The sequence below is a fragment of the Lissotriton helveticus genome, chromosome 2_1 (assembly GCF_964261635.1).
Source record: "Lissotriton helveticus chromosome 2_1, aLisHel1.1, whole genome shotgun sequence".
NCBI lineage: Eukaryota > Metazoa > Chordata > Amphibia > Caudata > Salamandridae > Lissotriton > Lissotriton helveticus.
This window is the reverse complement of record NC_136059.1, coordinates 1,332,797,908-1,332,811,975: the sequence shown is the minus strand read 5'-3', so window position 1 is coordinate 1,332,811,975 and position 14,068 is coordinate 1,332,797,908. Positions and strand designations below refer to the sequence as shown.

General features: G+C 43.7%; 1 protein-coding gene across 2 annotated transcripts in view; it reads right to left on the bottom strand.

Moving 5' to 3' along the window:
• Window positions 1-14,068, bottom strand: part of STAP1 (signal transducing adaptor family member 1) — a 651,304-nt gene that overhangs the window by 543,229 nt on the left and 94,007 nt on the right. For both annotated transcript variants that reach the window (XM_078676250.1, XM_078676251.1), the window contains exon 2: window positions 5,116-5,187. In XM_078676250.1, the coding sequence (XP_078532376.1) occupies window positions 5,116-5,187 (72 nt within the window). The remainder of the gene's footprint in view (window positions 1-5,115; window positions 5,188-14,068) is intronic.

Sequence of the window (14,068 nt, the reverse complement as noted above, 5' to 3'; positions counted from 1 at the left end):
GATCAGAGTAGTGACAGTGGAGAGTTGAGTAGTGCGTCAAGTCGAGGAATAATTAAGGCTGCTATAAGGGCTAGAGTGCTGGAAGTGATGAGGCTAAAGGCAGAAGTAGATTAGATAATCAGTGGAAGCTTCCCTTTAGAAAGGGTGGAACTTTATGAGCCAGATGAATTACTGTTTGTGGTGAAAGATGTAACTTGTAAGGCAAGGAAAGAGCATGAGAAATCGACAGAATTGGCATAGAGGTATGATGTAGATTTGTCCAAAATGAAAAATGTTACAGGGAAGCCACAGGTTAACTTACAGTGATCAGGAACTGAAAGAGAAAAGGGTCATAGGTCTAAAAACACATATTCGAAAATGTATAGTAGGGATACATGCATGGAGCATGCTTGACAAATGGGAAGAAAGATGGTCCAAGAAGAAGAGTGTTAAGAAGGGTATAGGCGAAACACCGCCTCCAGGAGGGGGGACAGTAAGAGTAGAGGCTTACCCTTTGCGAGAAGTACAGAGTGGAGGGTATGTGCATGTGCATTGGAATATAGGTGATTTGGCAGTGTTTGCCAATGATTTTCCTCGGCTGATGGAAGAACCTGTGGAGTGGTACAAGCAAGTTGATCGATTTGTCAAAATTAAGAAGGTACTGTGGATTGATTTGAATATGTTGTTTGACATGTAGTACCATGGGCCATATGTATCATACTTCCGCTTGCGAATTCCAAATAACGAATTTTAAGGAATCGCTATTTGGAATTCGCAAAACGGTATGTATGTACAAAATCGCTATATAATAGCGATTCCTTACCATTCCTAATTTGCGATTAGCTAATTGCTAATCGCAATTTACCCATTCATTTCTATGGGCCAGGAGGCCCATAGGAATGAAGGGGCAATTTGCGATTAGCTAATCGCAAATTAGGAATTTTTCCAAGGGTGCAGGGGTGTCTCAAGAACACCCTGCTGCACCCCTGAAACAGACATTTGGGGGCATATGGCGCTCATACATGCCCTAAGGGCATGTATGGGCGTCATATGGCACCTTTTGTTTTTTGGAAAAAAGCCTTTTGAAAAGAATTCACAAATTACCACCAACTAGAAGTTGGTGGTAATTTGCGAATCCTTAATGGCATTTTTGAATATTTTTTGTTTGATACATTGCATTTAAGGAATCGCAAAATTTGCGATTCCTTAAGTGCAATCGCAAAATAAGGAATAGAAAATGTTGCTATTCCTTATTTTGCATCAAACATGTTTGATACATACCATTTGTCTAATTAGCATTCGCAAAGGCCGAAATTCGCAGAATTTCGGCCTTTGCGAATGCTAATTAGCTTGATACATATGGCCCCAAGTGATTTGTGGTCAGCATGTAAAATTGCTGTTGCCTGGCCTTCTTCAGAACCAGAACAACATTCTATTACACTTGGTCCTTCACCTGTGGTCATGAAAAAGTTCGAGCAGGTAATCACATGGTTGCAATCCAAAATGCACGATGTGATTGTGTGTGTGTGCTGCTGTGTATGAGGTCAGAATGGTTGTGCATAGTTGATTATATAGGGGGCACATTACATGTTAATATCACTATTGTCCTATTGCTGTTTGTATAGCTTCTAAATTGATCTTAGCATGAAATGCAAAAATCATTTGATGTCCTACAATGAAAAGTAACAGCACATTTGTAATTATGAATAACCTGTGGCTTCACAAAAATGTTTTTAACTTTGTATAATCAGACCATTTCTTCTTTTTGTACCAATGCAAACTAGTAATTAAAAATCTTTCTTATATAAAATATAGAATAAAAACATACAAATGATTGTGTTTACATGTATGACTTAACAAGTTTCATGATGGACAGGCCATAGAGCGCTAGTTAGCCCATACGGAAGCAATACAGGTCATGAGGGAGTATTATCTAGTATTCTTTCTGTCCTTTAATCTCTTGACCTGCAAACATGGTTCTGTGTAATCCCTGCTGTCTCAATCAAAATTTTGAAAGCCATCTTTGATCCCTTTCTGCTGTTGCCAAACAAGCCAGCTTAATGATAAACCTAATTTCCCGATCAAACTGACCAATAGGCTTCCCCTCACCTTTCTATCCAAACCAAACATTTCATCATAAGGCCGAATAGAACTCTCCTGCTACTACCTGAAGTTGCAACATATATGACTCTCTAGTAAATCCGCTCACAAGCTAAAAGTACATAATTGTGTTCTTTAAGTGGTTTAGGGGCTAAACTAATCTGTTCATATCGAACCACTATAATGTTCCTACCTCATGTTACTTCTTGCAGTGGTGGCTGGTAATCTTTGAAAATTGCGGGGTGGCAGATTGGTCAGAAGTTCACCACAGTTTTTTCAGACTTGGCCTCACTCATATTCACTCCCTCTCACATATACTCTCTTACCATTCATGCACTCTAACATTCACTCACTTAATCATCCCACTCATACTCACTCCCTCTCACTTTTACTCACACACAAACACAGGCATACTCTCTGGTTCTATTTCTCACTTACTGACACACTTACACACACTCTCACTGACTCTGTGCCCTGATGCAACCGCACCTGCTGCCTCATTGTTAGCTACACCCCTGACTCACGTCTTCTTCCTCTCACAACTTCCAATCGATCACTCGTTCTAATGCACTAACACTCCTTCACTCATTCCCTCATACTCACTTTTACTTATTGACACTCTTAAACTATGATTCTTAATGAATGTCATTCATTGACACTCTCAAGCACACTCTCACACACACTTTCACTTAATCCCATCCACTCTCAATCACTCGCATAACATCCACATTTGCATAGAGAAATACATGTTTTACTTACCTTACTTAGCTGGCAGCTTGGAGGCTCAATGACAGCAGCAGTACAGGAATATAGTGCTGTGCATTGGAAGTAGCCAGTCATGTTTCCCAATGATGAGTGAGATGGAGCAGCAAGGGCAAGTTTGGAAGGGGCAGACCAACCTCAATTACGATCTCAGCTTCTTGATAAGACTGGAAGCACAGCGCTGTAAAAACTAGGTTAGTTCTGGGGATCCTGCTATTTCTGCTCTGTGTGGCTTCTTATTGGCCCAACCCTGTGACACACCAGTTTCCTTGCCCACGAGAGTGCAGGCAGGGAACTCTTGGCTGCTCCCACCCAGGGGAATGCTCCTGCTGGCTAGGAGCAGACATTTGTTTCCCTGCCTGCACTATTGCGGGCAAAGAAACTCAGAATGCTTTCCCAGCGGGATTATGCAAAAACAACTACTCCCTTCAAGTGGGCGATGCCAGCTCCTGATGCACCTAGGAAAGATGCATGCAGGGTGCTGGTGTGGCCGCGGGGGCCCTGGGGCTCCCCTCTCATCCCCCAACTTAGGGGGTCATTAAGATAGCGGGCGGATTGCCACCAAAATCCACCGCCCGCATGTCAATTTTCCCCGCCACATTACCATGGCCGGGGACCCCAGCGGATGGAAAGACTGTCCGCTGGTTTTCCGCCGGGTCGAAGAGTCGACCGGGCAGAAAAGCTGTGAACATGGTGGCGGTGTCTGGGAGACACTGCCATCCATATTAGCATACATGCGGGGACATGGCCGTTGCCGCCACGGAAAGGCATGCGGTTCCCAGCATTGAGGGCCCGTAGGGGGCCCCCAGGGATTCTGGGGGGTGCACATGGGGGGTACCTAAGGTGCCCCCCTGCATATGACAGTACAACATGGCAGGCACCGTGCGGTGCCTGTCCCATTGTACTGTCAAATGCACAACTTGCATTTCTGAATGTCAGAAATGCGGGATGCGCCCGCCAGTGTGGCGGGCGCATCCTAATGGGATGTGTGGGACTGCTGCAAGCATTGCGGGCGGTCCTATTTCCCAGGGGTATAAGTCCGCCCGCCATACTAATGAACCCCATAGTGTTTAGTGGGTGCTCGAAGGGCACCAGAGCACCCACTTAAAGTCTCTGGGAATGGTGTACCCAAGGCCCGTAATGGCTTAGGGAGAGGAGGCTGGGTGCCCCGCTCCCCTTTATAAAAAAAGAAAGGCCCCAGGGTTCGGAGTCCTCGCGGCCAAAAAAGGCTCGGAAAGGGGATTAACGCGCCCCTTCCCCTTAAAAAAAAAAAGAAATTTACAATGGACAAATAACAGTGACCACTCAGTTCTGAGTTGGACATATATACTGTATACTGTATATCTCCAAGCTATGAGCCTAAGTTTTGATAAAGGAGTGCATCCTTTCATCTTTCCATAAAATGTAATATTTGAGGTGCCCCAAACACTTTGGGATAAGAAAAACTACAAGGAAATATTTTTTAGGAATACCTTTCTCATGGTTGGATTATTTAATAGGATGGGGTAGACGGTTTTCTTAATGTTGGAGTACCAGGGAAATCACATTTAGTGGCCCACATGGCCTCCTTAACAAACGTTAATGTAAACAACCTGTGGATGACCAGAACCCACATATTTCTCACACATTATATCATGCCCAATCATTTACGTTGTATGTAATCCATAATGCATTGTTTTCCATTCATCATAATTTCTGATCCTCAGTTTCCATTGTGAAGCTGGTCTCTCAAGCCCACGCCTCTACTCATGTTTTATCAGAAAAACATTCAGGGGCTTTCCAATCACGTTCACCTTTCAGCTGTGTAGATTAAGACATGTTACTTCATTATTTAATCAAATTTAGGTCACACTGTAACTTGAAGATCACCCTTACTTTCACGCACCTCAACCTAGACATGGCGCGCGTATCCAAATTTCGAATGACTGGTGTTGGAAAATCAAATTAGCCTCAAAAGTAAAGGTCACATTTAGGCTTACGTCAGGCGGAGTAAATGTGGCGAAGTAGTGGCAGTGGGATGGAATAGATGTAGAAACAATGAAGTACACTACTTGCACCATATTCTCTGTTCTTGCCCCCACCCCACTTTTTCTCCCGTCACTACTTATGTTATTTTTATGCAACTCATTTCAAAGAGTTGTACATAAGGCGCAAGTGTTTCATTTACAGTGCAGTAGCAGCGAACACTTTTAAAGGTATTTATTGAACCATGACAGTCTAACACATTGAACAAAGTACAATACCAAAAAGGATCTTACATAAAAAAACACTCACCATTTCTTGCTTGCTATCACCATACAGGAAAAGAGTTGTTCCTCTGAGCTCTGCCCAATATTTGGTAAAATTCTGTGTAGAGTAAACAAGCTATTTTTATGATCATGCGAATTTTGTTAATTGTTCTTGAAATATTGATACAAAAAAACGAAATGTAAAGAAAACATCTATAAGCTCATTTTATTACAAACGTTAAGTGCAGCAACACAAAAACCATGTCACAAGACGGTAGGGTGGATGCAATAAAAACAAGTTGACCCAACCGCCTCTAAACTGGGGTTTCGCTCTATACAAATCATTGCAGTTTCTACTGTAAAATAGCTGTAATGTTGTGAGCCATTGAAAGCTGAGTGCTCTTCAAACAAAAGTAGATAAAGGCTGTCATAAGGTATCTGATTAAGATTGTGCTGATCTTGTAGTTGTGATTCTAAGCATATATACGTTATTACTACAAAACCTTTTTTTGAAAAATAAAAATGATTTTGCCTAATCTTATCTGGGTGGTGGGATAGAGAGTGCTGTGAGATTTGTTTTTAGCAATTTGCACCAGATCTGAGGAAACAGCATTCAATAGGCAACCTTGATGCATGTCAAATTTGATGCGGATTGTTCAAACTCACCAAAGGTTATTGGGAGGTGCTCCAAAATGTGTGACTTTCACAAATAACCTAATGGCTATGCCAATGCTGGTTTTGTTTTGTTATGATTTTTGCAAAATTCTATTATTGAGAAAGCTGCTGGGCTCTCATCAATCTTAAAACACATTGACCATAGCAGTGCCTGGCATTACTGTGTGTAGAGTGCTCCTTGTGAAAGAGATGAATACATTCACTCACAGGGAGGTTAGCCAATGACTGAGATGGGCTGACCCTTTGCCTCATGCAATATGCTGTAGCAGGCAAAAGAAAAACATGAATGGCACAATAACAGACCAATGGATGAAGAGGGCTGTCTAAAAAGCCCCTTTAAAAATAGTATGCAAATAATTTTAATAAAATCAAAATGTATTGGCCAACACCAGACCTGAAAATACACTTGCATGTATGTGCATGCATCATCTGAGCAAATGGACAATTGATATTCACAAATCCACTCTAACTCCCAATGTTTGTGCACACAGAGGTGAAAACAAATTAAAACAACACAATAGTACAAGAGAGCTGATGCTGCATGATGGGAAACATCCATTACAAAGCAGGCATTACAACACAATGCCTTTACAACGCACGTTCCAATACAACGCATGCCATAACAACGCTGACCAGCACCTTTCCTGAGGTAAGCACCCGGCGGCGTTCAAATAGTAAATTACATTGTAGTGGTGCATGCGTTGTAATAGCTTGCGTTGTAATAGCATGCATTGTAATGGAAGTTGCATTGTAAAAACCACATTGTAAAAGTATGCATTGTAATAGTTTGTGTTGTAACTTCATACATCCCTGCATGACACAAAGTGGGAGTCACATGCCATTTGATATTCAATGACAGATAAATGTATACTTTGGCCCACCAGATCCCCATCTATTGTTAACAGCACGGTGTTTCCTTGACATGGAGGTCTACTCTCATCTTTTTCAGCCAGTTTTACTTTTGCCTCTCAACTTCTGGGTGTATGTTACGAGCTGGAAGCTGAGCTCTCAACTTCTGGTCAGTTTTGTGAGCTTTTGATGGGAATGGCATAGAATCCATGGTGAACCTCAGGGCCTTCCTTTATGTAGCAGCTATTTCTCGCAACCTGGTTGTTGTCAGTGCCTATCCTGCCCTGCCTCAAACATGTCTCATTATTCTAAAGGAAATTATTTTACCTCAGATAGTGGAATGCGTTTGCTTGGTGAACCAGTAACATGGCCTACTTCAATTTCTTCCTGTTCAGAGGCGTTTGTCTGTGAGGGATGCATTTGACTTCACCCTCTCGTGCATATTGGTGTCAATTCTCTGTACCTTCACTCTGATGCTTTTTGTTGGAGGTTGAAAAGGAAACCCTTCACCAGTAAATGGAATGTCAACACATTGGGAAAATACTTCAAGAAAGGCATACCAGCTCCCTATAACACAGCCATTGCTTGATTGGTTGCAGCTAAATTCGCCCCCCCCCAAACTCAGATATGGAAGGCCTCTACTTCCAGTCTCCACTTTCAATTATACCAAGCTTCCATATTGCAAACAACACATTGTGCAGGATCACTTTCCAGCCCAATACTTCTAAGACCGTCTTGTTCTAGCATGAGCCCAGAGATCTGCAAATGGGACATGACTGACTACGTGCTTGACCTGAAGCCCAGCTTGGTACGAGGGGTCAAGGGCGATGTTCTCCACAAGCATTTGTACCAAAACAACTCACATGACCAATTATGCACATACACATCTCAGCTCCTGGACAATGAAAGGGATCACAGTCTAACAGTGCCTATTCACCACTAACACACCTACACCCTTCTCCTGAGCACCTAACCAAATCTATCAAACAGGTGCTGGGATCTGCTATTCAATATGGCACAAACACTCCAGATTCACTCTTTAGAAAAGCCATCAATGGCTCTTGCCAGCACTTTATTCAGAAGAGGCACAACATCTAAAATGAATTGCAGTTTTGCTGGGAAAAGCACAGAGTATTCTCCTGAGAAGAAGCAAGTACCGCAGGCGGTTAGGAGCACCACAGAAAATAGGAAAAGTAGAAGGTGAGTGCGGATCATGAAAGCGACACCACTATCTGCTATAAGTCTAAAGGTGGGGTGTTGGTGGTCTATGAAGTAGTGGTGCTCTGCTGCTATTCCGTGTAGTGTGCTAGATGCCTGTAAGTACGGTGCCAACCCCTATGTGTGTGAAGGAGAAATCCCGCACAAAGTAATGAACAAAAGTCCTGTGCACACGTATAAGAGTTCTCTATGAAAGTTCATGAATTCCTGTGAACACCAAAGTCATTAAAGTTCCAAACGCTCTGTTCTTTGTCTTGTATTCAGTGTAACATCAAAAGAGCAACCAGCCATCACGTGTTTCGTCACAATTGGAAATATCCCACGACTTCTTCAGTGCTGGGAATGATTCATTCATTTGGGGGAAAGCATGGCGGCTGCCAGTTAGTGTTGGTCGCGAGCTCCATCGCTCATGCGGCAGTAAGGATTGAGATGTACCGGTGTTCGTGAAACTTCGTGGGGGGTCTTTGTGGTGGGGCAGTGGAGGGAGGCTGCTGAGGGTTTCTCTGCTCCGGGTCTTTTCGTGGCGTTTTTCGTGCCCCCCATTGTAAGAAGCTCTTCTCCTGTTCTCAGTACAGCGGCGCAGCCACAGAGCAGTGTGTGGGCGGAGGTGGCAGCCCGGCTCGGCAGGGGTTAACGCGCCACCCCTAGGATTGGCTTCCAGGGCAGCGGGAGCTGTAGGGTGGCCGTTCACTTGAGAGTATTTTCCTGCCTGAAATCAATCTAGTCTCCAGAGAGGAGGGAGAAAAAACGTCGGAGGATGTCACCTTAAAGCCTCTGATGACTCCGGTAAGAAGGGAGAAGGGGAACCAACATCCAGACATTTTAGGTGGATTTTCTAAACTGCCTATGTTTCCTCAGAGGAGGGTGAGATTTTGAGTGAAGCTCCTGCCTGTTACACAAACAGCTACACCCTGAGAAACAGGGATATATGAGGGGAAAGCTCAAAATACATTAGGACTTGCAGCTAAAAAGAACTCCTTCCTATCCCCTCAGAAGAACCCAGATAAATGAGTCTCTTGTACTCCCTTGCATGCCAGCATAACAAAAAAGCCACCTGCATAAAAGCCTGTACTGTCACTTCGCTCTTACTTTAAAGTTCAATCCCAGACAGTGCAGCTTACCCCGCCTCTATTTCGACTTCTACACGTTCAGGGTTTATACATATCTCTGAAGTTCACTGGTTCCTGTGCACCATGGAGGGTATAGTTAACACAGAAAGCAGGGAAAACACTCTAAGCCTCAAGAATAGGTTTAGCTCTTTAGCAGCAGTAGAGAAAGAGATAGCAGGCCAGAGAGATTCTATCTCAAATAAACCGGTTGCAAAGAGAGATTTAGCTACTGCATCAGGTGGCCATCTCGATCAAACTGACACGGAGAGATTGTCATCCACTCTGTTAATGGAGGTCAGGGAAACGTTTGCTGTCTCTGAGATAAATCAGCAAAAGATTCAGGGCACGTGTGAGGTATTGGAAAGTAAAATCAATAATTTGATGGACAGAGTCGGGGCAATGGAGAACTACCTTGAGGACCTCTCAAAAAGAGTTGATATGAATAAAAACAAGATCACAAAACTGAAGGATAGCGATAAAGAGATTAGGGACAAACTAGAAGTTTTTGAAAACCAGGCCAGGAGAAACAATATCAGGATCCTGAATGTCCCGGAAGGCCTTGAAGGGGAGGACATCAAGAGTTCACCATCAGGCTCTAGAAGGAGTACAATATGGATATTGAGGAGCACACCCTTGAGGATGACATTCAGAGAGTTCATCGCGACCCCTACCTCAAGAGACGAGGAAAGAAAAATCCAAGGAGAATCCTGGTAAATTTCAAATCATACTCTATTAAGGAGAGAATCCTTGCTGGGGGCCTTAAAGCAGGAACTTATAAGAAAGGAGACTGGTCCTTCCGTATACGATCAGATATTTCACGCACCACACAAGATTGCCAATGGGAGCTAGGGAAATGTATTCAAGAACTGAGAGGATTGGGGGCTACTGCTAACCTTTGTTTCCCTGCCTCCCTAAAGGTGATGTGGAATAATACAATGTATAGCTTTAGAGACCCCAACGAAGTCAGCAATTTGATAGAACAGAGAGATGTTATTTGATGTTATCACTGGAAAAAGCCTGTGGTTTGCCTGGAGGTGTGTTTGATCCTTCTTACTCCGTTTACAACTGAGAGTGCCTGAGGTGGTTTGACTTGATCTGTTGGCCTCCTATCACTCTGTGTCACCGACTGTATATTTATTTTCTTTTTTTTGTAATGGCTTCTGTGTTGGTTATTGCTAATTTCAGGGTACTACAAATGAAAAAGAATAATAATTCTAAAAGACAGACAGACAAGATAGATCCCCACGACAAACATATGGTCTTCCACAACAGTCACTAGGACCCCGTTGATTCTGTAAAACTGTGTTTTGTATTCCTCACTGATCTAGGAATGCCAAATAACATAGCATAATATAACAAAGCTTTCATCAGGCAGAAGAAGAAAGCATAGCCTTCACACATCTATTTAATTCTCAAGCAGCAAAAGCACAGTCCTGGGTACCTGGTGGCCAGTTTGAGTAGGACAGACACTTAAGGCATGGATGGCAAGTTAATGTCTTGAAACAAAGTTATGATATGTATTACCCCCCTTGACTTCTGGTGGGGTACCAGATGTGAGCAGTCTCTTTTGGGCCTAGGGACTTTGGTTGCAAAACGAGACATTGCTCAAGTGTGGAACACAGCAAAACCGCCTGTAGTGGTGGTCTGGTGCAGAGCAATGGACTGGTGCACACAAATATATGAACCTATCAACACTGCAAGAGCCTTTCCCTATAACCACAGGAGGATTTGGGGGTAGTGGTGTGGTTATTATGGGCTGGAATGACTCACATGACAAAATTTATGAACCTGTTATTCTTGGCCCACTTACACTATAAGGTTTACGGTTCTTTTTGAGAAACATTCAATAAAAATGTGTTCATTAAAAAAAGTTATGCTGCAGAGAAGCCAACATTGATGTGGACAAGTCTATAGTTGTCTTCTGAATTTTAGGAAATCTTTGAGTCTCAGTTGCTATAGGAGGAGAGTCCAGAGGGTAAGACCTTGGACATGTAGCTATTGCAGCCATCCTCTAAACCATGTAGATCTTGTTGTGTAGATTAGAAGGGGCAGAATGTAGGTGTCTGTGTGTATGTGTGTGTGTGCATGTGTGTGTGTGTACGCGCACATGTGTTTGTGTGCGGGTGTGTGGGTATGTGTGAGTGTGTATGTGTGTTTTTAGGGGGTTGTTTTTTCTTTGGTTTCTTTAAGTATCAGAGAGTTTAGAGAAGCGGATGCTCTTCCACCTCTAAACTTTAGGTGGCGCAATTGAGCAAGAGCTTTTCTGTCTGGCTACTGTGCTGGGGACTTTCTGGCGGTGAGAGGGGTTCCTGTGTGACAGCTGCTTGCTATCTTGTTCCTGCTCAGGCTGACTTTTGCTTTTTAAATTCTTAATTAACCCTAGACTGGGCTAAACGATCTTTGTAGTTCTTATTAGAGAGCTGGTGACATGGACAAGTTTCCACACAAGGAAGGGCAGATGTGATTTATTAACTTTGGTTATTAACCACAATCATTAAGTCTTCTTCTTCTTTGTACCCTACGTGAGTTAAGAACTTGTTTTATGCTGATTATAGGCTATCTTTTTCTTATTGTTGGCAGCGGTTAGGATATGCTCCCTATCTCTGTCTTCTTGGCTGGGAGCACCTCTCTCTTTGTGTTGGACTTTATCTATTCTAAAACCTATAACAAGTTAAATTGTTCAGATTCAAGTGTTGGAACTTAAGAGAACTACTGGGTGATGCGATATAGTGATTTATCACCCAACACACCCAAGAATAGATTGAGCACTCTAATTTAGCTTCCCTTGATCAGTTTTCCAGATTGTCAGTTCATGTTCCTTTTCTCGTTGTTTAGCATGTTCATTCTTCTCTACACAGGATCCGGTTTTATGACAACAATCCCTCATGGTTGTCTATTGCCTTAATTATAACATCTTTTGCCACAGATTGTTTTCCAGGCTCATCACCCTTTCATCCAGCTGTCAATTTTATGGCAAGACCGGAGACTCCTATTATGCTTACTAATCTTGCTTTATTCTCAACAGCAGCCAAGATAAGTAAGAAAACTACAGTTCCCAGGGGACCAGGGGAACAGCTGGCCAATGGGAATGTAAAAAACGACAACATAATGACCAATCACAGCATAGTACAGTAATAAGAGACACCACTGACTGCGCAACTTCCTTTTTCTTGCTGCTCGCAGTCAGATAAGTGCCTCTTATCTTTTGCTCCCTTAAAATATCAACGTATTGCCGTTTTATTACTGTTATTGTGTTTATTTGCCACTATTATGGTGCCTTGTTTCGCGCTTCGTCTAGCGCTTACACGCATTCATTCTTACTGCCCCTTCCTTCGTCTCCGTTATTTCATGCGCGCTCGCACCCCCTCCTCCCCCCCCCGCGCTCACCGCTTCTGTGGTTTCGCCCGCGGTTCTATGCTCGCGCTGCCTCAGGCGCTCCGTTTTTTACCGTTTTCTCTGGCGAACCGAGCGTTCTTGTTGTTCTTATTATTATTTTTCAGGCGCGCTGCATATTCTCGCCCCGGAGGCTCCCATAGTTGTTTCCTTACTGTTCTCTGGTTTGCTTTGCTCTGTCCGCCTTCTGGAGCTTTCTCCTTCTCTGCACACTCCCCGTAGGCGGTACTGAGCTCTAGGCCCTCCTGTCCTCCTTTTATTAACCCTCAACTGTCTATCTGCTCCTACAGTCACTATGGAGGATGACAGCTCTCCCGAGCTGGACCAGATTCATGAGGAAGGCGAGGCCTTCAAAAAAGATTTAAGTAAATTTATTAATAACTCGGTTGAAACTGCAGTTGAAATTTCTATGAAACGCATGTCAAAAAACATGGAAAATTCAATGGCGAGCCTTATGTCCAAGGCTATGGCCCAATCTGCGGGGGAAAGCAGAAAGAGAAAGGTGGTTTCCTCTGAATCGGTCCGTGCTTCCAAAACTGCGTCATTTTTGACTAGTGAGGGTACCTCGCACCGGAATGAGGACCAAGTGCCTCCCAGGCCTCCTGTAATGGAGGGGTTTGTTGGTTCCGAGGGCAAACGAAAACATAAAATGAAGCACGCAGAGTCGCCAAAACAAAAATTGGTCATTTCCACCGTCTTGGACACTGATGATGACATGCCTGACGCAGATGACGATGACTTGTTTAATGTGTTTGATATTGCTGACCCCCCCTCCCCTTTTTCAAACGGGAAACATCCTTTACAAGGCCACTGTTACTCCGCACTACCATTACAACGCAACTTTTACAACGCAAGTCATTACAACGACTTGCGCTGGGGGGGCGCTCCAGGATAGGGAATAGGTTAATTTACTATCCAACACCTTCCCTACTGTCCACGGGGACTGGAGTTGGAATAGTAAATTAAACTATTCACTATCCAGCGCCCCCCAACGCAAGTTGTTGTAACGACTTGCGTTGTAAAAGTTGCGTCGTAATGGCATGCGTTGTAACAGCATGCGTTGTAACGACGTACATCCATTTCAAACAGGCTAAACCTGATTCTTTTACTTTTGAGCCCGTGTTCGACTCTGAAGGGCTTCCTATGTTCGACCCTTCCTCCATCCGTCACCCTAACTCTACGGAGTGGTTGCATTTATCATCATGTGGGTGAATATATTTCTGCTAGGCTTTGCCTTCCCTTAGATTCCGTTGTGCGGTCAAGACTTAAATCAGAATGCCCTAAGCCTGCTCTTCCGGATAAAATTACCTTAGTGCCTTCTATTGACCAACCCTTCTCATTTTTTTTCAAAGTTTGGCAATGACCCTCGAAGAGGGGTGGACAAGGCTTGGTCCACATGCCAAGACAAATTGCTGGATGTGGTGGGGCCACTTGCCCACATTTTTGATATGGTCAAGTCAGCCCGCCTTGATGGTACAGACCTCCCGGCTGAGGATATATCTCTGTGGGCCCAACAGGCCTTTTGCCTGCATGGTAATGCCAATGCTGTGGTCACTCACGAGCGGCGCAAAGGACTCCTTATAAAATTGGATCCCAAGTTGGCCAACCTTGCTCCTCTAGACCCCGGTTCCAAAGCCAATGGCCTCCTCTTTGGTGACAATCTCGTCCGTGATCTCAGTAGATTTGTTTCCACTTTTGCGTCACTTGATAAAGCTCAACAATCTATTAAGAAGGTCTTCACTCCTCGGGTTTTTG